Source organism: Acomys minous (assembly GCF_964271855.1).
Source record: "Acomys minous genome assembly, chromosome: 2".
NCBI lineage: Eukaryota > Metazoa > Chordata > Mammalia > Rodentia > Muridae > Acomys > Acomys minous.
In genome coordinates, this window is record NC_140484.1 from 68440078 (window position 1) to 68460616 (window position 20539).

The following is a 20539-nucleotide window of genomic DNA, read 5'->3' on the forward strand; positions in this document are numbered from 1 at the left end:
TATTTTCTAGTCACTGCAAAAAGGAATTAACCTTATTATCTAGTATAGAAATTATGGTGCCAGACTTAAATTGTCTGTGTACCCAGAGGGAGAGGCTAAGGAACATTACCTTGGCAGAAGTATGCATTCACTTTTATACTCTGCCTCACACTTTTATTCCCTAAAACATAATTTTAAAAACTGGTTGCAAATTGGAGGCTCATGGAATGTATTCAGCCTATATATATTTTAGGCCTTTAGAGTTTAAAAAGCCTTTAAAAGTTACGTGGCACTTCGTCATTAGCTTCAGCTGAGAGTTGCTTCAATTCTAGGATCCTCACCGTCAAGGCAGCTGGTTTAGGAAACACATTAACAAACAAAAAAGCCCTTCAGTTCACCCCTTACAGGTGGTCAGGCGCGGGCCCAGAGAGCTGCAGCAAATGACTGGGTGAATCCCACACAACCCGGAGCCTCAGTTTCCCCATCTGTAAAACGGGTTGGTAACTCGCGGCAGCGATAGGGAGTGTAGATTGCGCAAGTGAGGCTTCTGGGCACAAACACAGGGCTCAGAGGCGCACCCCAGCAAAGCGGGCTGGCGTCCAGAGACCGGGCGGAGAGCAGCGAACTGGGCGGAGAGAGCCGCGAACCCCGCACCCGCCGCGCTCTCTGCCCTCCCGCCGGGGTAACCCCTCCCGGGGTACCCCCCTCACCCCCGACCCCCACCCCGCGCTCTGCCGAAGTCGTCTACAGGCGCCGAGACGCGTGGCCGACCCTCAAGCGTGCAGCGGCCGCCATGGCCTCGGTGGTGGAATACAAGGGCCTGAAGGCCGGCTACTACTGTGGCTACTGCGAGTCCATGGAGGGCAAGGCGTCATGTGGTGAGTGTCCCGCCATCCGGGTGGCCGGGACCGCCTCCCGCTGCCAGGCTCTCGCTACGTCCTGGCAGGTTTCTATCGCGGGTAGAGGTCGTAGGTCACTGGTAGCTTCCTGTGGTCCCATTGGTCTCTCCCGAGCCTGTCTCCTTCCCTTCTCCGTCTTCCCGCCTCATCCCTCCCAGAAGATAGTGGCCCCTCACAGAGGAGGAACGGAAATAGCGGAAAGCTGCCCTTAGTCAATATGGCGCGGGCGGCGCCAGGCAGGAAGGGTGCCAGGTGTTTCCGGCCCGCGAGCGCTCCAGCGGCTTCGCGGGGGCCTTCCGAGGCGCGCGCGCTGCACTGTGGGCTGGCGGAGGCGGAGGCGAAGGCGGCGGCGTCTGCGTTGGTCCCGGGTAGCACAGCGCAGGCGGAGCCGAGGAGATGGCTTCCTGGAGCTCCCCTTCGCCTAGCCTCGTAGAATATTTTGAGAGCCAGTCCGCCTTCCACTGCGGCTACTGCAAGAGTAACTCGGGCAGTGTCTCCACTGGTGAGTGAGGCGGGCGTGGGAAGCCAGGTCCCACGGCTGCCTTCGGGGTTTGCGATGGTGGCGCTGGAGGGACTCGGGTGGCCGCAGCCTGAGGGGGTGTGCTCCGCCTTGCCTCCCGGCTGCAAACTGCTTGCTGGTCGGCGGACGGGAAGATGCCTTCGAGCTGATGGCTGCCCCGCATCCCCGCCCCTCTGAGCTGGATGCTGGACAGCCGAGGCCTCCTGCTGCCTGGGCAGAGGTGCGAGTGCGTGCACACCTGCGCACTGTCGTCTTTGAATATAATGTGTGTCCTGAGAGAACGTACTGGAAACCGAGGTCCGCTTGATAACTTTGATTAAAAAAAAAAATCCAGGTATTCATACCCTGTGATTGTGTCAACCCACCTCGAAGACCACAAGAAAGTCAACACACCGTGTTTTGTCAGGATTTAGGGTTCTTTTCTTTTTCTTTTGGTTTTCCGAGTCGGGCTTTCTCTGTGTAGCCCTGGCTGTCCTGGAACTCACTCTGTAGACCAGGCTGGCCTCGAACTCAGAGATCCGCCTGTCTCTGTCTCCCGAGTGCTGGAACTAAAGGCCTGAGCTACCACTGCTGGCTAGCATTCTTAAAGAATCTTAAGGAAGTTTTGTTGGCACACAGAACATCATACTTTCTGTCTGCTGTGTCATGATTGATGTGGATGTCATGTAGGATGGACCATTTAGAATCATCCAGAAGGTAGAAAGCAAAGTAACTATGAAAATATAAATTGGGGGTTAGACATTTGTTCATTTTGAAAGACTGTCAGTGGTTTTCTATGGTGTGCTGGTTTATGGATTCATTAAAAGTGTTTATTAGGGGAAAGTGTGTTACTAGGTGAGCTGCGGTCTTGAGTAGACAGTTACACAATCATTAGAAGTACGGATTGGAGGTGGAGCTGGAGGGATGGCTCAGGGGTTAAGAGCATCGGCTGGTCTTCCAAAGGTTCTGAGTTCGAGTCCCAGCAACTACATGGTGGCTCACAACCGTCTATAATGAGGTCTGGTGCCCTCTTCTGGCCTGCAAGCACACGTGCAGGCAGACACTGTATACTTACATAAATAAATCTTAAAAAAAAAAAAAAGCACCGATTACGAAGACCAGTGAAGTGGAAAAATTCTCACAGCATAGGGTTAAATAAAAATAAACAGGACGCAGATGGTACACACGTGACAGCTGAGAGGAATAAGGCTCAAGAAAGCAGGACAAGCAGTGACAGCGGCTGCGGTTGAGTGGTAGAAGTGCTATTCTTTTTCAGGACTTTTATATTCGGACTGTGGTATCTGTATACCAGTGTTAGAATAAATGTGACTGAAGCTAATACTTTAATAGAGAGGACTTTATCACCTCTCCTGCCCCCCCCCAGTAATTGTATAAGAAAATTGGCCAATAAATGTTTTGTATTTCAAGATTTGCTAAAGAAAAGTCTTTTCATCTACAGAAGTAACTATAAACGTCTAACGTTTCAGTTTCATCTTTACTGCAAGGCACCCTTCTGTCTGATGACTGTTACTGCTATTGTAGGGCTGACTAACCTTAAGTCACAGAGGGTTAATTTGAGGCTCGGAGTAACTTTTTGGTTATCAGAGAGCGACTGCCGTTTGAAAGTTGTCGCCAGTTTGCTTTCTATTGCTGTGGTAAACACCAGGATCAAATGCAGTTTGGGGAGGAAAGGGTTTATTTCATCTTACATTTTACAATCCATCACGAAGGAAACTCAGGGCAGGAAGTGGAGGCGGGACTCTTGGGCCAGGGACTAAAGCAGAGGTCATGGAAGAACCGGCTTACTGACTTTCTTTTTTTGGACGCTGACACCATTTTCTCCCCTCCTGCATGCCATTGAGTCTCTGATACAATTTCCCAAATTTACAAAAGGAAGGGAAAAAAAATCTCCCTGTATTCTAAAACTTTAGTTCAGTTATACTTTTTACCTGTTGGTCCTCATCATCCCCCCCATAGTGCCATAGTTATTCCATTTACTGATAATGTCAGAGTGCCTGCCGTCATCATAGTTTTGTTCCCTTGGGATCTGAGTTACTGTCACTTTATTTGCGTTGAATGAGTATTTTGGTATATGCTTGCCCTATTTTTATCTATCTATCTATCTATCTATCTATCTATCTATCTATCTATCTATCTATCGAGAGACAGGGTTTCTCTGTGTGTAGCCCTGGCTGTCTTGGACTTGCTTTGTAGACCAGGCTGGCCTTGAACTCACAGAGATCTGCCTGCCTCTGTCTGCCTCCTCCAGTGTTGGGATTATTACAGCTGTGTGTCACCATGCCTGGCGTTTGTCTTATTTTCAGTGATCAAGCCTGTGCTGTACATATTATATGCATATCAGTTATTAGAACTAACATACCTTTGTGCTGGTTACTTTTCTGTTAGCTTGACACAAGCTAGAGTCACCCGGGAGAGAAAACCTCAACCGAGAAAATGACTCTATTCCCACTGGCCTGTAGTTGAGTCTTTTTTTTTTTTTTTGGTTTTTTGAGACAGGGTTTCTCTGTATAGCCTTGGCTGTCCTGGACTCACTTTGTAGACCAGGCTGGCTTCGAACTCACAGCAATCCGTCTGCCTCTGCCTCCCGAGTGTACAGACCACGCCCGGCCTGTAGTTAAGTCTTTTGTGGCATTTCTGGTTTAGTGACTGATGTAGGAGAGCCCAGCTCACTGTGGCTGGTGCCACCTCTGGGCAAAGGGTACTGGCATATCCAAGAAACCAGTTTAAGCAAGCCATGGAGAGCAAGCCAGTAAGCAGCATTCCCCCTTGACCTCTGCTTCAGTTCCTGCCTCCAGAATGTACCTGCCTCCAGGGTCCTGCTTCCATCTCTTGCCCTGGCTAGCCTTCGTGATGGATTGTAAGCTGTAGGATGAAATAAGCCCTTTCTGGTGCTTATCACAGTAATTGAAGGCAAACTGATGACAACTCTCAAATAGGTGAGACCAGTGTGTTAACTCAGTGGAGAAAAGTTTGTGTGATGAAGTCCAATTCCAGTGAGAATTTAATTGATGTCAGAGACTATTTATTAATCCTTAGTTAAATGGAGTTGGAATCACTTTTGATATATTTGGTTCTTTAGTTAGATTTTTGTTGTTGTTCCTGTTTTGAGTCAGGGTATCTCTTTTGCTGCCCTGGCTGCCCTGGACTCATTATGTAGCCAAGGCTGGCCTTGAACTCATAGACTCATAGAGATCTTCCTGCTTCTGCCTTTTGAGTGCTAGGATCAAAGGCCTGGGCCACTATACCTGATTTAATTTTTTTTTTCTGACACAGGGTTTTATGTTACTCAGGTTGGTTTCAAATTTATTATAGATGAGGCTGGTCTTAAACTCTTTTTTTTTTTTTGTTCTTAAACTCTTATTCCATCTGCTTCTACCTGCATTTATCTCCTGAATTCTGGGATTACAGGTTTGCATCACCACTCCTATTTTAGAATTAATCTTATTTTTGTTTATATTGTGTGTGTTATGTTAAGCGTAAAGTGTATGCAAACTTTTCATTATACTCTGATGTGAATGTTTTAGAATTTTAGTTTAAATTTGCCATTTCTATTTTTAATTTATTTTTTCATAGGTTCAAACTAGGTAGTCCTGGCTGGCCTAGAATGCACAGAGATCCATCTATCTCTGCCTTGGGAGTTTGACTACACCTGGTTTTTTTTTTTTTTTACTTTTTTTTATTTTTTAGACAGGGTCTCTCTGTGTTAGCCTTGGCTGTCCTGGACTCACTTTGTAGACCAGGCTGGCCTGACCTCCAACTCATAGCAGTCTGCCTGCCTCAGCCTCACGCCCCTTTTTTCTTTTAGAGAGCACTTAGAATTTTAAAAAGAAGGCAATGCATGCTGGAATTAACAGGGTCCTTACTTTTTCAGGCATGTGGGCACATTCCATGACAGTACAAGATTATCAGGATCTTATAGACCGAGGATGGAGAAGGTAAAGTTCTTCAACACAGATGCTTTCTTCTATATTGCTCAATTGTTCTTATAACTGCACAGAGAGAATTGCCTTCAGAATATTTTCTTACTGTGTAAGGAAGTTTAAGAAAAAGTTTAAGAGAGTTTGTTATATTCTTTTGTGTAGTGATTTGTTCTCAGAAATTTACTCGCAAAGTTAAAAAAAATATGCATAGAGCAAAATACATTATAATGAACCTTGTGTGTGTCTTACTAACCTCTGACGGTTGCTGGAATTATTCTGGTCTTTCACTAATTCTCTGCTCTCCCTCCCTCCAAAGCATTTGACAGCAGATTACATGTTGATTATTATTGCAGAAGGCATATTGGTACATATATATCTGAGAAGAAAAATTTTTCCTTTTAACTTATACACAGTGCCTTTATCATCTTATAAAATTAATACTAATTTTTGCTGAATATGGTGTCCCATGCCTGTAATCCTGGCACTCAGAAGCCGAGGTATGTAGATCTCTGTGAATTTGAGACTAGCCTGGTCCTCATAGTGAGCTCCAGGCCAGCCAAGGGGTACACGGTGAGAGCCTGTCTCAAAAACAGAAAACAAAAATTAATGTAATTTTTTGATGGTACTTGGCACTCACTTAATTGTTTTCTATATATATATATATAAACGTGTGTGTGAATGGGGGTGGACGAGAGAGAGAGAGCACACCTGTACACAGTACTTGGTAGCAAACACCTTTTCCTGATGATCTCTTTTGCTGGCTTCTTACTGAGTTTTGATTGTTTTCTAGATTCACTTCTTGTTTTTCTGTGTGTTGTTTGGGTGTACATGTATGTAGAGGTTGATTTCAGAAATTTCCCTTGATTGCTCAGCACCTTGTATATTGTAGCAGGCTCCCTCACCCTACCCAAAGTTAGTGCCATTTTGGCTAGTTGGGCTAGCCAGTTTGTGCTAGGGAGTCCCTATCTCTGCCTCCTGTAAGCCAGCACTACAGATGGCTACCTGGTTTTGGGGATCTGAGGCATCTTCCAAGTTCCTAGATTGTCTTTTTAAAATTTCTTTCTTTCTTTCCTTCCACCTTTTTTTTTTTAAACCTACTTGTGTTTGGATGGCTTATGTATTACAGTGTGTTTGTAGATAGAGGACAGGCTGAGGGAGGTGGTCTTCTACCATGTGGGTTCTGCGGATCAGATCAAGCCATGAGTCTGTGCAGCCAGTGCCTTCATCCGTGGAGCCGTCTCACTGACCCAAGATTGTCTGACACACATGCACGCATCCATTCTGTAACTGTTTATACATATTTTGAGTCAGGTGTATTATGTACCCCGACTGGTCTGGTACTCTTGTGTAGACCTGTGTCTACTTCCTGAGCACTGGGATTAAAGGTGTGTGCCACCAAGCCTGGCTGGATGGTTATTTTAAAGTGACTTTTAGCAGAGTTTTTGTTGTTGTTGTTGTTTATTTTATTTTATTTATTTATTTTTTTTCGAGACAAGGTCTCTGTGTAGCCCTGGCTGTCCTGGACTCATTTTGTAGACCAGGCTGGCCTCGAACTCACAGCGATCGGCTTGACTCTGCCTCCCAAGTGCTGGGATTATAGGCGTGTGCCACCACGGCCGGCTCAGAGTTTCTTATATAAATGTGATAGTGAGCGTTAAGTGCTGAATGCCAGTGTTCTCTAAAGCTAGCGTTGAACACTCAGTTAAAATGTTAGTTGTTTGTTACATTTAATGTGAGTCTCAAAATGTACATGGAGGTCAGATGTTGAAGGACTTTGGATAACATAATGACGATCATCTTTAAGGTAAGAAGGAGCCGTTCAGGGATTGTCTATCTATGAGAGCAGTGTGATGACCAGAAGGCCCACTTATATGTTAGAGAGGTATTTGAGAGGCTACTCATGGAGGCGGGAATACAGAGTTCCAGAGAGTAAGCAAGGACTTGTATCTGAGTGCCCACGAGGAGAGGACAAATCTAGATATATTTTATATGTAGAAATCTTTTTGTAGAATAGAGAGGTGAATTAGGGAAATAGTCTAAAATGACTGGCTTGAAAAATGATTGAGTAGTTCTACTACTAACAGGTCTGCAGTGCCTGTAAGTGAGGCTGGTTTTGTGGTACTTGACGCTGGCACTTGGTATATGTGTCATCCTAAGCATGGTCCATCAGTCCCACAGCATCACCAACATTTTAAAAGATATTTATTATTTTAAATATTAGGTGTATGGGTGTGTCTGTATGGTGGCATGTACATGTGAATGCAGGTACCTGCAGAGGCAGAGGTGTTGGAGCCTCTGGAGCTGAAGTAATGGGGTTTGGGCGCAGGGAACTGAACTTGGGTCCTCTGGAAAAGCAGTAATGTTCATAGCCAACGCTCCAGCTTCTCCACAGGCCCTTTTACTGTCCCTGTGGTACTGCTGTAGTAGTAGAGGAAGCCATTGAAGGTGCAGGTGCTGGTGAGAATGTAATTGAGAACACTGACCTGTACTATGCCTGATGAGGTCTAGGAAAGAAAAAGTTGTTTTTTTATGCTATTGACTAGATTTGTACTTTTTTTTTCTAATCTATTTTGATACATGTGAAAAGTATATCAGAAATTAACAAGTTATTTTTATAATTTTAGAAGCGGGAAGTATGTGTACAAGCCTATCATGAATCAAACATGCTGTCCTCAGTATACAATAAGGTAAGGATCTACAATGAAAACATTTTGTATATTTAAAGCAGAATCTTAGGCTTTTAAAATGCTATTTTTACTTTAGTTAGACATAAGGAAAAGGAAAGTAAATGAGTTGTCCTTTAGACATATTGATGTGATAGTCACACATTGAAGTAGATTCTAGTGTTGTTTAATTAGTCCTAGTACAAAGATGATATGAAAAAGTGCCCTACAGCTGGGTCTTTTTTTTTTTTTTTTTTGGTTTTTTGAGACAGGGTCTCTCTGTGTTGCCTTGGCTGTCCTGGACTCCCTTTGTAGACCAGGCTGGCCTCGAACTCACAGAGATCCACCAGCCTCTGCCTCCCGAGTGCTGGGATTAAAGGCATGCTCCACCACGCCCAGCCTACAGCTGGGTCTTATGGAAGCCTTTGGTCAGCGACTCGACTGGATGCAGTGCACTCACTGTCACTGTATGGTTTCATTTGGTGGCAAAAGATGTCTGGTTGGGGGTCTTTGTCTTCACTATTTGGTGACTCTATTGATATTATGTCTTTCATATATGTTTATGTTTTAGGAAGCTACTGTCATATGACCCCTCACATTCCCCTCTTACCCTGCTTATCCCTTCCTCTTCCCATTTAATCCTCCTAGTCAGTTTCCCCACTGTCCTCCATAATGTATATTCTATTTCTCTTTTCTTGGGACATCCCCTTCTTTTCTCCCTAGTCCCTTTCTGGATACCTACCCTCTATGGTTATATGGGCTGTAGCATGCCTATTGAAGGCTTAAAAGGGACATCCATGATCCATGTATAAAAGAAAACATACAGTATTTATATAGGAGTGTTTTTGTTTTTTGAGATAGGGTTTGTTTGTTTGTTTGTTTGTTTGTTTTTGTACAACAGTCATGTCTATCCTGCAACTCACTTTGTAGAACAGGCTGGCCCTGAACGCAGAGAGTTGCTTGCCTCTGCCTCCTGAGTGCTTGGATTAAAGGCGTGCGCTACCATGCCTGGTGCCATTCTTTTTCCTTGTTTTTTTTTTTTTTTAGATTTATTTATTCATTCACTTTTTAGCCTGATTGCATCCCGTGGCCGCCACCTCCACCCACCCCCCCTCCCCTGCCCTGCCCACCCGCAATCTCACCCTCACACCCCTTCATCTCTTTCTCTGTAGAGAAGGAGACCAACTCACCCTGGTACATCAAAGCCACAGCAGGACTAAGGGCATGTATCCTTTCCCACTCAGGCCAGACAAAGCAGACCAGCTATGGGAATTCAAAGGCAGGCAGCAGAATCAGAGCCAGCCCCCCACTCTAGTCGTTAGGGGACTCACATGAAAACCAAGCTGCACATCTGCTATATATCTGTAGGGGACCTAGGTCCAGTCTGTGCATGGTTTTTGGTTGGTGGTTCAGTCTCTCTGAGCCTCCCACCACTCCCACTGTGGTCCCAGTTTAGTTGACTTTGTAAGTCTTCTTGTGGTGTCCCTGACCCCTCCAGCTCTGTCAGTCTTTCCTCCCACTCTTCCAAAGACTCTTCTGAGCCCAGCCTATTGATTGACTGTGGGTCTCTGCATCCATCAGCTGCTGGTTGAAGCCTCTCAGAAGACAGTCAGGCAAGGCTCCTGTCTGCAAGCATAGCATTAATAGTGTCAGAGACTGGGTCTCTCGCATGGGGTCGCAAGTTGGGCCCTTCATTGGTTGGCTTCATCTTTATCCCTGCACTTGTTGTAGGCAGGACAAATCTTGGGTCGAAGGTCTTGCCCTCCACTGGAAGTCCTGCCTGGCTACAGGAGGTGGCCCCTTCGGGCTCTCTATCCCCAGCTAGGGTCACCCCATAGACTCCCAGGAGCCTCCCCCATCCCAGAGATGACCTCCCAATGATTTCTGTTTTCACTTCCAGCCCTCTCCCCTCATAACCAATCCCCACCTTCCCCAACCCCTCTCCTACCAGTTTCCTCCATCCATCCATTTTAGATGTCTATTTTATTTCCCCTTCGGTGTGAGATTCAAGCATCCTTCCTTGAGCCCTCCCTGTAATTAAGCTTCTTTGGGTCTGTGAATTATAGCATAGCTATCCCATACTTTGGCCTAATGGCTAATGGCTGATGGCACATATCCACTTATAAATGAGTACATCCCATTTCTGGGTGTCTTTCTGGGTCTAGCTTACCCCACTCATGGTGATATTTTCTAGTTCCGTCCGTTTGCCTGCAAATTTCATGATATTCTTGTTTTTAAATAGCTGAGTAGTATTCGTAACTACTTGTAATTCGTATGTGTAAACGTACCACGTTTTCTTTATCCATTCTTTGATTGAGAGACATCTAGGTTGTTTTTGGTTTCTTGCTGTTACATACAAAGCTGAACATAATTGAGCAAATGTCCTTGTGGTATGACAGAACATCTTTCGGGTATATGCCCAGGAGTGGTGTGGCTGGGTCTTCTTTTGGTTTTTTAAGACATGGTTTCTCTGTGTAGCCTTGGCTGTTCTAGATTTACTTTGTAGATCAGGCTGGCCTTGAACTCACAGCGATCCACCTGCCTCTGCCTCCTGAGTGCTGGGATTAAAGGTGTGGCGCACCATGTCCAGCTGTAGCTGGGTCTTAAGATAGAACTATTCCCAATTTTCTGAGAAACCACCAGATTGATTTCCAAAGTGGTTGTACAAATTTGAACTCCCACTAGCAATGTTGGAATGTTCCCCTTGCTCCACATCTTCAGCAGCATGTGCTGTCATTTGAGTTTTTGATTTTAGCTATTCTGAGGGTATAAGATGGAATCGCATAGTTTTTTGGATTTGCATGTTCCTGATGACTAAGGATGTTGAGCATTTTTTGTTTGTTTGTTTTGTTTTTTGAGACAGGGTCTCTCTATGTTAGCCTTGGCTGTCCTGGACTCACTTTGTAGACGAAGCTGGCTTTGAACTCACAGTGATCCACCTGCCTCTGCCTCCCAAGTGCTGGGATTAAAGGTGTGTGCCACCATGCCCAGCAGGATGTTGAACATTTCTTTTTCTTTTTTTTTTTTTTTTAAATTTTAAGCATTTATTTATTTATTTATTATGTACACAATGTTCTGTCTGCCAGAAGAAGGTACCAAATCTCATTATAGATGGTTGTAAGCCACCATGTGGTTGCTGGGAATTACACTCAGGACCTTTGGAAGAACAGCCAGTGCTCTTAACTTCTGAGCCATCTCTCCAGCCCCTGTTGAACATTTCTTTAAGTGCTTCTCAGCTATTAGAGATTCCTCTGTTTTTTGTTTTTGTTTTTGTTTTTTTGGTTTTCTTGAGACAAGGTTTCTCAGTGTAACAGCTCTGGCTGGCCTCAAACTCACAGAGATCCACCTGCCTCTGCCTCCGAGGTGCTGGGATTAAAGGTGTGCGCCACCATCACCTGACTCTTTATCCCATTTTTTAACTGGGTTATTTGGTTTGTTAGTTTTTAATTTCTTGAGTTCTCTATATATTTTGGATATTAGCCTTCTGTTGGTGAAGGTCTTTTCCCATTCCCATTCTGCCATTTTGTCTGTTGACAATGTCCTTTGCCTTACCGAAAGAAGCTTTTCAGTTTCGTGACGTCCCATGTATTAATTGTTCATCTTAGAGCCTGAGTTGTTGGTGTTCTGTTGGAAGATGTCTCCTGTGCCAATGAGTTCAAGGCTATCCCCCACTTTCTCTTCTATTAATTAGATTTAATGTTTCCGGTTTTATGTTGAAGTCTTTGACCCAGTTGGACTTGATTTTTGGGCAAGGCGATAGATAGGGATCTATTTTCATTCTTCTGTGTGCAGACACCCAGCTAGACCAGGGTCATCTGTTGAAGATGCTCTCTCTTCTTTCCATTGTGTGCTGTTGGCTTCTTGGTAAAAAAAATCAAGTGTTGGCTGGGCGGTGTTGGCGCACGCCTTTAATCCCAGCACTCCGGAGGCAGAGGCAGACGGATATCTCTGTGTTCGAGGCCAGCCTGGGCTACAAAGTGAGTTCCAGGACAGCCAGGGCTGTTACACAGAGAAATCTTGTCTTGAAAAAACAAGACAAAAAACCAACCAACCAACCAACTAAAACAAAAAACCAACCCAACAACAACAACAACAACAACAACAACAAAAACACCCCAAAACCACCACCACCACCACGAAAAAAAAAACCCCTAAAAATCAAGTGTCCATGGGTGTGTGCATTTATTTCTGGGTCTTCAACTCGATTCCCTTCATCAACCTGTTTTCATGCCACTACCATGTGGTTTTTATTACTATTGCTCTGTAGTAAAGCTTGAAATCACTGATGGTAATACCTCCAGAAGTTTTTTTATTGTATAAGATTGTTTTAGCTATCCTGGTTTTTAAATTTTTTCATATGAAGTTGAAAATTGTTCCCTCAAGGTCTATAAAAAATTGTGTTGTTTAAAAAAAAAAATCTTTAAAAGAAATGGGGGCTGAAGAGATGGTTCAGCGGTTAAGAGCTCTTCCAGAAGTCCTGAGTTCAGTTCCCAGCAACCACATAGTGGCTCACAACTATTTAGAGTGAGACTGGTGCCCTCTTCTGGCGTGTATGTGTATGTGCAGACAGAACACTATACATAATAAATAAATAAGTCTTTTTTTTTTTCCTTTTTTCTTTTCCGAGACAGGGTCTCTCTGTGTTAGCCATGGTTGTCCTAGACTCACTTTGTAGACCAGGCTGGCCTCGAACTCACAGCGATCCGCCTGCCTCTGCCTCCCAAGTGCTGGAATTAAAGGCGTGCGCCTCCACGCCCGGCTTACTATGTCATTCTTACTGGTCCATGAGCATGGGAGATCTTTACATCTTCTGATATCTTTCATAATTTCTTTCTTTAAAGGATTTAGTTCACTCTTAAAATATTTGTTTGCTTTTATAGGTGTCGTTCTTTACACTTTCAGCCATCGAAGTCTCACAAGAAAGTTTTGAAAAAAATGCTGAAATTTCTGGCTAAAGGAGAGATTTCAAAAGGCAATTGTGAGGGTAAGATGAGATCTGGTCTGGAAACTATTTACTGTAAGTTAATGTATCCTTATTTATTTTTCTTTTTTTTAGTTTTTTGAGATAGGGTTTCTCTGTGTAACCTTGGCTATCCTGGAATATTCTTTGTAGACCAGGCTGGCCTCAAACTCAGAGATCTACCTGCCCCTGCCTCCCAAGTGCCTGGGTTAAAGGCGTGCGCCACCACTGCCCGCCATTAATGTATCTTTCAAAGGCTCCCACTTTGACATGTCTGACTCTGTCAGGTAGGGAAGGAGGTTCCTATGATATTACCGTATACTAGTCCCCTAAGGTCACTGACATAGTGACACTGCTATTTATCTCACTAGACTGCAAGTAAGGATGTAGGAAATACACACTGGGAGTCTGTCTTTGAAAGAAAACTGAAGGTCATTATTAAGTTGTGATTTTTTTCAGTCGAGATATTTTTTTATTCAAATGCTTTGACAACCCATGTGACTTGGTTCTAATGATGTCCTTGTCATGTATGTAGAGGAGCAAATGCCCAAATGAGTATACACAAGGTTGAACAGGAACTTTACTGAGTGCAGAGCACTCGGGCCAGGGAGAGACGACACAGTAGGTAAGAGTACTAGTTGTGCAGCCTGACTACCTGAGTTGGATGCTGGGATCCAGGTAACAAACCAGCGGTATTCCAGCATTCCTAGTGGGCATGGGAGCCTGAGGTGAAAGAATTGCCCCAAGCTTACAGTCCAGGACACATGCCAGGGGCACACAGCACAGCAGCAGGAAAAAAAAAATGAGACCCTCATTTACAACTAGGGAGAAGGCAGTGAGCGGCTCCTGAAAGTTGTCCTCTGTCCTCCACGTGAAGACCATGCATGACACATGCACAGTTAAAAAATGTTTTGCTTACTAAATAGTATTTTATAAAATTCCTAGTTTTCTGATCAATTTTAAATTATCAGTGTCTTCCCTATACCTAAAAGATTATTAGTACCATTTAATTTATTTTACTTTTTCATATTTTCTTTTAGTCTTTTAACTTTCAAACCTTTAAGTTCTCTTGTAAGTGATGCCTAATGTGGGCAGTGTAAGATTGGGGAGTGTCTTTCTCACTGCCATAGGGAGCACTTAGTCCTGGGTACTCCCTACCCAGCCTTAGCTCATTCATTCATTCCACAAGTAGGTTCTGAATGCGGGTGGGTGTTGTGGTCACTGTCTTAGGCACTGGAGAGACAACGGCCAGCCCAACAGGTAAGGTCTTTGGCTCCATGCACCGTCCTGAATAGATAACTTGGAGCAGGCCTGCCTGAGCTGGGGTCATCAAAGAGGTCAGGAGGCTTGGCTTTAGAGGTCAAGTGCTAATTAGAGCCTTGGAAATAGTTTTGGTGCAGCTCTAATGGAGTATTATATGTACATAATTATAAGAATTAAATAAGTTTTGAATTTCTTTTGGTGTCCAGAAATCACAGTCTATACATAAATTGATCATTGTCTGTTTTCACGTGGTTTGTACATTTGGCTCTTTGTTTAACTTGTTATGGGCTTCTCAAATGTGTCTAAAAATGATTTCATAGGAGGCCAAGGGGGAAATCACAATTTTATTTCAGTGAGACAAAATTAGCTCTATCAGTTGGGTATATTCCATCACTGGGAGCTTGTCCACAGCTGGCACAATAACTGGTCCATTCTGCTAGAGAGCCATGTCTCAGGTGGAGTAGCTCCCTTGCTTTGGAAGGCAGGAGATGGATTTGGCAGACACACTGCAGTAACAATGTTACTTACAGCTGTATAATTTTTTTTTTCAATTATATAATCTTTTTTTTTTTTTTTTGAGACGGGGTTTCTTTGTGTAGCCTTGGCTGTCCTGGAGTCACTTTGTAGACCAGGCTAGCCTTGAACTCACAGCGACCCACCTGCCTCTGCCTCCCGAGTGCTGGGATTAAAGGTGTGCGCCACCATGCCCGGCTCAATTATATAATCTTAAATATATCGAATAATGTGTCAAAGCTTACGATGGGCTTTCTTTCTTTTCTTTCCTCATTTGTAGATGAGCCTATGGATTCTACGATGGAGGATGCTGTTGCTGGTGATTTTGCATTAATAAACAAGTTGGATATAAAATGTGATCTTAAAACACTCAGTAGTGACCTCAAAGTAAGCATGGAGAGTGAAGAGAAGAAGAAAGAAGGAGCTCAAGAGTTAATTCATCCAGAAGCCATAGAGGAGAAGCTGGGCTCTGGTGAACCGTCGCGTTCCATCAAAGTTCACGGTGGTCCTCAGCCAGGTAGCGGAGTGTGTATTTTGTATCAGTTATGCCTAGAGACTTGGGTTAATTTTCTTGTGTTATTTTCTTTGGGGGTGGGGTGGGGTGGCAGTAAGAATCTTTTCTTTTTAAAAATTTGGGTCTTCTTTTTTTTTCCTTTTGGGCTTCCTTTTTTATTTTTATTTTTGTTTTTTCGAGACAGTATACCAGGCTGGTTTCAAACTCACAGTAATCTGCCTGTCTCTTGAGTGCTGGCATTAAAGGTGTGCATCACCACACTTGGTTCCTTTTTCGGTTTTTCTGGCCTCAAACTCAAAGAGATTTGCCTCCCCAGCTTAAATTTGGGTTCTCTTTTTTTTTGGGTGGGTGTGTAGACCATGCTGGCCTTGAACTCATAGTGACCCACCTGCCTCTACCTCCCCCGTGCTAGGATTAAAGGTATGCATCACCACATCCACCTTAAATTTGGGTTTTCTTTTTCTTTTTCTTTGTTTTTGTTTTTTGAGACAGGGTTTCTCTGTGTAGCCTTGGCTGTCCTGGACTCACTTTTAGACCAGGCTGGCCTCGAACTCACAGTGATACATCTGTCTGCCTCCCGAGTGCTGGGGTTAAAGGCATGCTCCACCACTGCCTGGCTAGATTTGGCTTTTCAAGACAGGGTCTCTCTCTATAGCTCTGGCTGTCCTGGACTCACTCTGTAGACAGGCTGGCCTTGAATCAGAGACCAGCCTGTTTCTGCCAACCGAATGCTGGGATTAAAGGCCTGTTCTAGCTACCACACCTGGTTTGGGGGAAAAATCTTTTTTTTTTTTTTTTTTTTTTTTTTGGTTTTTCGAGACAGGGTCTCTCTGTGTCGCCTTGGCTGTCCTGGTCTCACTTTGTAGACCAGGCTGGCCTCAAACTCACAGCGATCCGCCTGCCTCTGCCTCCCAAGTGCTGGGATTAAAGGCGTGCGCCACCATGCCCGGCTCTTGGGGGAAAAATCTTAATCAGATTAGTTAATTATTTATTTGAGAACAGATAAGGGTACTTTAGGGGTGCTTGCATGTTCTTTCAGGAAATGCACAATGCCTGGGTTCCTTAGTGAAAATAGAGTGGGTGGTACCTAAATGAATTTAGTAATTGATATTTTGAATGGTTTATTGCATGTTTCCTGGTTGGGATTTTCCATGAAGAAACTCTCATCTATTTATTTCATAAAGTTTCAAAGGTAGTATAGATTCTTGATTCTTTTAGTTATCATTTGTCACATTAGCATGTAACAGTGACTAGTTAGACTTCTGTGATACTGTGAACTCATGGATTGAAATAGAGTTTCTTTGCTGCCTACCAGTGCTTTTGCAGCATCTCTTAAAAACTGACATCCGCCAGCTGGGCACAGTGGCCTGTAATCCGCCAGCTGGGCACAGTGGCCTGTAACCCCCCAGCTGGGCACAGTGGCCCACGCCTGTAACCCCCCAGCTGGTCACAGTGGTGCATGCCTGTAACCCCCCAGCTGGGCACAGTGACGCACGCCTGTAATCCGCCAGCTAGGCACAGTGGCCTGTAACCCCCCAGCTGGGCACAGTGGCACACGCCTGTAATCCGCCAGCTGGACACAGTGGCCTGTAACCCCCCAGCTGAGCACAGTGGCGCACGCCTGTAACCCCCCAGCTGGGCACAGTGGCGCACGCCTGTAACCCCCCAGCTGGGCACAGTGGCGCATGCCTGTAACCCCTCAGCTGGGCACAGTGGCCTGTAACCCCCCAGCTGGGCACAGTGGCCTGTAACCCCCCAGCTGGTCACAGTGGCGCACGCCTGTAACCCCCCAGCTGGGCACAGTGGTGCACGCTTGTAACCCCCCAGCTGGGCACAGTGGCGCACACCTGTAACCCCCCAGCTGGGCACAGTGGCGCACACCTGTAATCCCCCAGCACTCGGGGGACGCAGAGGCAGAGGCAGGTGGATCTCTGAGTTTGAGACCAGTCTGGTCTACAAAGCAAGTCCATGACAGCCAGAGGTACACTATACTTAGAAACCCATCTCAAAAATTAAAAAAAAAAAAGGACATCTGCATCTTTTGGAGTCTGGCAGCTCCCTTACTTTGATAGGATTCTGCTGGGTCATCTTGTACCTCAGGTTGTTCTTGTGCTCTTGTACAGAAAGCTAGAGATCGTAAATTAGAGTTACTATACCTACTTTAGTCATTGCTTTTGAGGTCTCTCTGGGATAGAGTTAGGGGTCATGAGTTCATAGTGACATGTCTTTGTAAATTTGTGACTGTGGTTTTCTTCATTCTACAAGTTAGTTTCATTTTGATTTTACAGTTGTGTCTTCTTTCTTCCACGCTCGGAAACCTGGGTTCCTTAGGCTGTTGCTTAGATTGGAATATCACATGACTATTCGTTTATCCCGTAGTACATAACAGTTTTAGAGTTGGCTCCAATGGTAAGGTTTTCGGATACTGAGGGCCTCTGTAAAAGGGCAGGCATAGCAGAGCGTGCCTGTAACACTCCGAAGAGGCAGGGCACAAGGATGGCTAGGACTTGCTGGTCAGCTAGTTTTGTTGAATCACTGATGAGGATCAGTGAGAAGCCCTGTATTGCAGGTATGGATATGTGGTGCCCATGTATTCTTGGGTGTGTGGCTTACACTGGAGGACAATCAACTAACAGGGCTCTAGACCTTAAGACTGTCCTTCCCTCTCACAGCGGGCGGTTGCCACCTGGTGTCCACCTCCCTTCTCTGTGTTGGGGTTCTTGTCTAGTTTAAGCTTGCGTAGATCTCGCACATGCTGACTCATCTTGTGTGTAACTGCCCTGTTGTGTCTGGAAAACAGTTTTCTTACAGTCATCCACAGCCACTGGCTCTTACAATGGTTCCCCCACCTCCTCCACAATGATCCCTAAGCCTTAGGAGGGTGTGCTACAGAATTTTCCTTTAGGGCTGAGCATTCCACTGTCTTTTACTCTCTGTGCCTTGTGGGTTACTTTTTCCGTTTTTTGAAACAAGCTCTGATTATGTAGGCCTGGCTAGAGCCCACTGTGGGCTGGCCTAGGGCTAATATGTCCACTTGCCTCAGACTCCCAAGTGCTGGAATTGAAGGGGTGAACCAGCACACTCAGATAGTTTTAAAGAGCTTTCAGTTAGTACATGATCTTTTAGTTAGAAAATAATGTATTAATCTGAACTCTGTGAGCACTAATTGGAGACATAACTATGTTAAAATGAGCAAGGATTCTTTTTGTTTGTTTATTTTGTTTTTTGAGACTGGGTTTCTCTGTGTAACAACCCTCCCTGGCTGCCCTAGATGTGATTTGTAGACTAGGCTGGCCTTGAACTCACAGAGATCCTCCTGCATCTGCCTCCTGAGTGCTGGGATCAAAGTTATGTGCCACCACGCCCGGCTGAGCAAGGATTCTTAGTTAAAAGAAAGACCACAACCATCATCAACCAGAGTTTGCTCAGGATTCAGAATGTCCCTAAAAATGTGGGCCAGAATGGTAGAAGATCCTTGAAGTGTTGGTTTCTACTTGCAGAAGCAGAAAAATGGGCAGATATTTAAAATGAGTGCATGAGTGGATGAACAAATGAGTGCCTTTCAGCAATAGAGCTGCCTTGAGATGTTTGTGTGAATTTGCCTTAGAACTTATTGGATGGCTAAGCCGTGAAAGGCTAGGCTCACAACCAAAAATATAAGAACTTTAATGATCTGTGAAACTTCAGTGTGAAGTCTTCAGACAATCTGTGTAATCTGTAAGACTTGAAGAAACATATCTAAAGCCAAATGGCATTGGTCTAATATTTTGACATTCTCTTTAGGTAAAGGGGCTGATCTGAGTAAGCCTCCATGTCGAAAAGCAAAGGAAATGCGAAAAGAAAGGAAAAGGTTAAAACTCATGCAGCAGAACTCAGCTGGAGCCTTTGAGGGTTTCCAGGCTCAAGGTCAGCCAATATCGTTACCGAAGGCTAAATCTAACCAGCCCAAGTCACTTGAAGATTTGATTTTTGAGTCTTTACCAGAGAATGCATCACACAAGTTAGAGGTACTTGGAGGGTTTTTGTTGCTGCTTGTGTTTGTTTTGTGTTGGGTACTTTTTCTTAAACTGATACTTACCTATTGATATTTTAGTGTTTAGCATTTGTATTACAGTAAATCATTGCTATATGAGAAAATTCTTTAAGGACTTTTGAAAATATTTTAGGTAACTATTAAAATTATTTTTAAAATTCAGTTATAGCATGTTATTAAGTGTGTTAAGGGTACTCAGGCTTTTTGTGTTACTTGATTGCAATTAAGTAGTTCATGAAAACAAAAATATTGTAAAATTAATTTTATTTTAGAAATCAAAATGGTAAAAGATAGTTTAGGTATTAAATAAGCAAATTGGTTTATCATAATATTCCAATCCAGGTCCTTAGCACCTGTGTCATTTCTATAAATCTGTACTAACTTATACTACTGTATTAGTTAGGGTTACTATTGCTGTGATGAAACATCATGACCAAAAAAGACAGTTGGGGAGGAAAGGGTTTATTTGGCTATATTTCCATACCATTGTCCATCACTGAAGGATATCAGGACAGGAACTCAAGCAGGGCAGGTCCTGGAGGAAGGAGCTGATGTAGAGGCTGTGGAGGGTGTTGTTTACTGGCTTGCTTCCCATGGCTTGCTCAGCCTGCTTTCTTAAAGAACTCAGGACCAGCAGCCCAGGGTGGCGTCATTCACAATAGGCTGGACCCTCCCTTATCAATCATTCATTTAAAAATGCCCTACAGCCAGATCTTATAGAAGCATTTTTCTCAATTGAGGCTCCCTCCTCTCATATAACTGTAGTTTGTGTCAAGTTGATATAAAATTATCCAGCCCAACTACCAGATCTTTCTCATTAATAAATCCTAGCCAATTTAGCTAAAATATTTTTTGTGCTAAATTCCTATTTTCCCCAAACTGTTTTGTATTTCAACAACAAATTGAATTTTCAATATTACTTTTAAAACATTAACCATAACAATGTAAAAATATTCTCATGCTGAAGAGATGGCTCAGTTGGAGAGGAGTGAAGACCTGAGTTTGAGTCTCTAGCACCCATGTAAGCATGGCTGTGTGCGCCTGTAATGCCGGTTCTGTGGGCTTTAGGCACATCTCCAGAGCCTGTTGTTACCCAGCCTACCTAGCCAAAATGGTGCGCTTCTAGTTCAGTGGCAAGCATTAAGAGGTAGAGTATGGAGTTACAGTCAGCTTCCCAAACATAGGCCTGTTTGCATTCATGTGCATGCACCACACACGCAGACACAGAAATGTTAAAAGGTTTGCTATCGATGTGTTATTATCAGACAAATTTTC

The 20539-nt window shown here is 44.2% G+C and overlaps 1 protein-coding gene across 8 annotated transcripts in view; it reads left to right on the forward strand.

Annotated features, from left to right (window-relative positions):
- Nucleotides 1-683: 683 nt before the first annotated feature.
- Nucleotides 684-20539, forward strand: part of ATE1 (arginyltransferase 1) — a 122874-nt gene continuing 103018 nt past the window's right edge. For 3 of the 8 annotated variants that reach the window (XM_084772696.1, XM_084772700.1, XM_084772702.1), the window contains exons 1-6: nucleotides 684-857; nucleotides 5270-5333; nucleotides 7943-8005; nucleotides 12862-12965; nucleotides 14998-15234; nucleotides 19015-19238. In XM_084772696.1, coding sequence (XP_084628822.1) covers nucleotides 773-857; nucleotides 5270-5333; nucleotides 7943-8005; nucleotides 12862-12965; nucleotides 14998-15234; nucleotides 19015-19238 — 777 coding nt within the window. In that variant the 5' untranslated portion in view covers nucleotides 684-772. Of the gene's footprint in view, nucleotides 858-891; nucleotides 1381-5269; nucleotides 5334-7942; nucleotides 8006-12861; nucleotides 12966-14997; nucleotides 15235-19014; nucleotides 19239-20539 lie in introns of those variants that run through there. The other 5 variants (XM_084772698.1, XM_084772701.1, XM_084772699.1 and 2 more) reach the window with 4 other exon arrangements.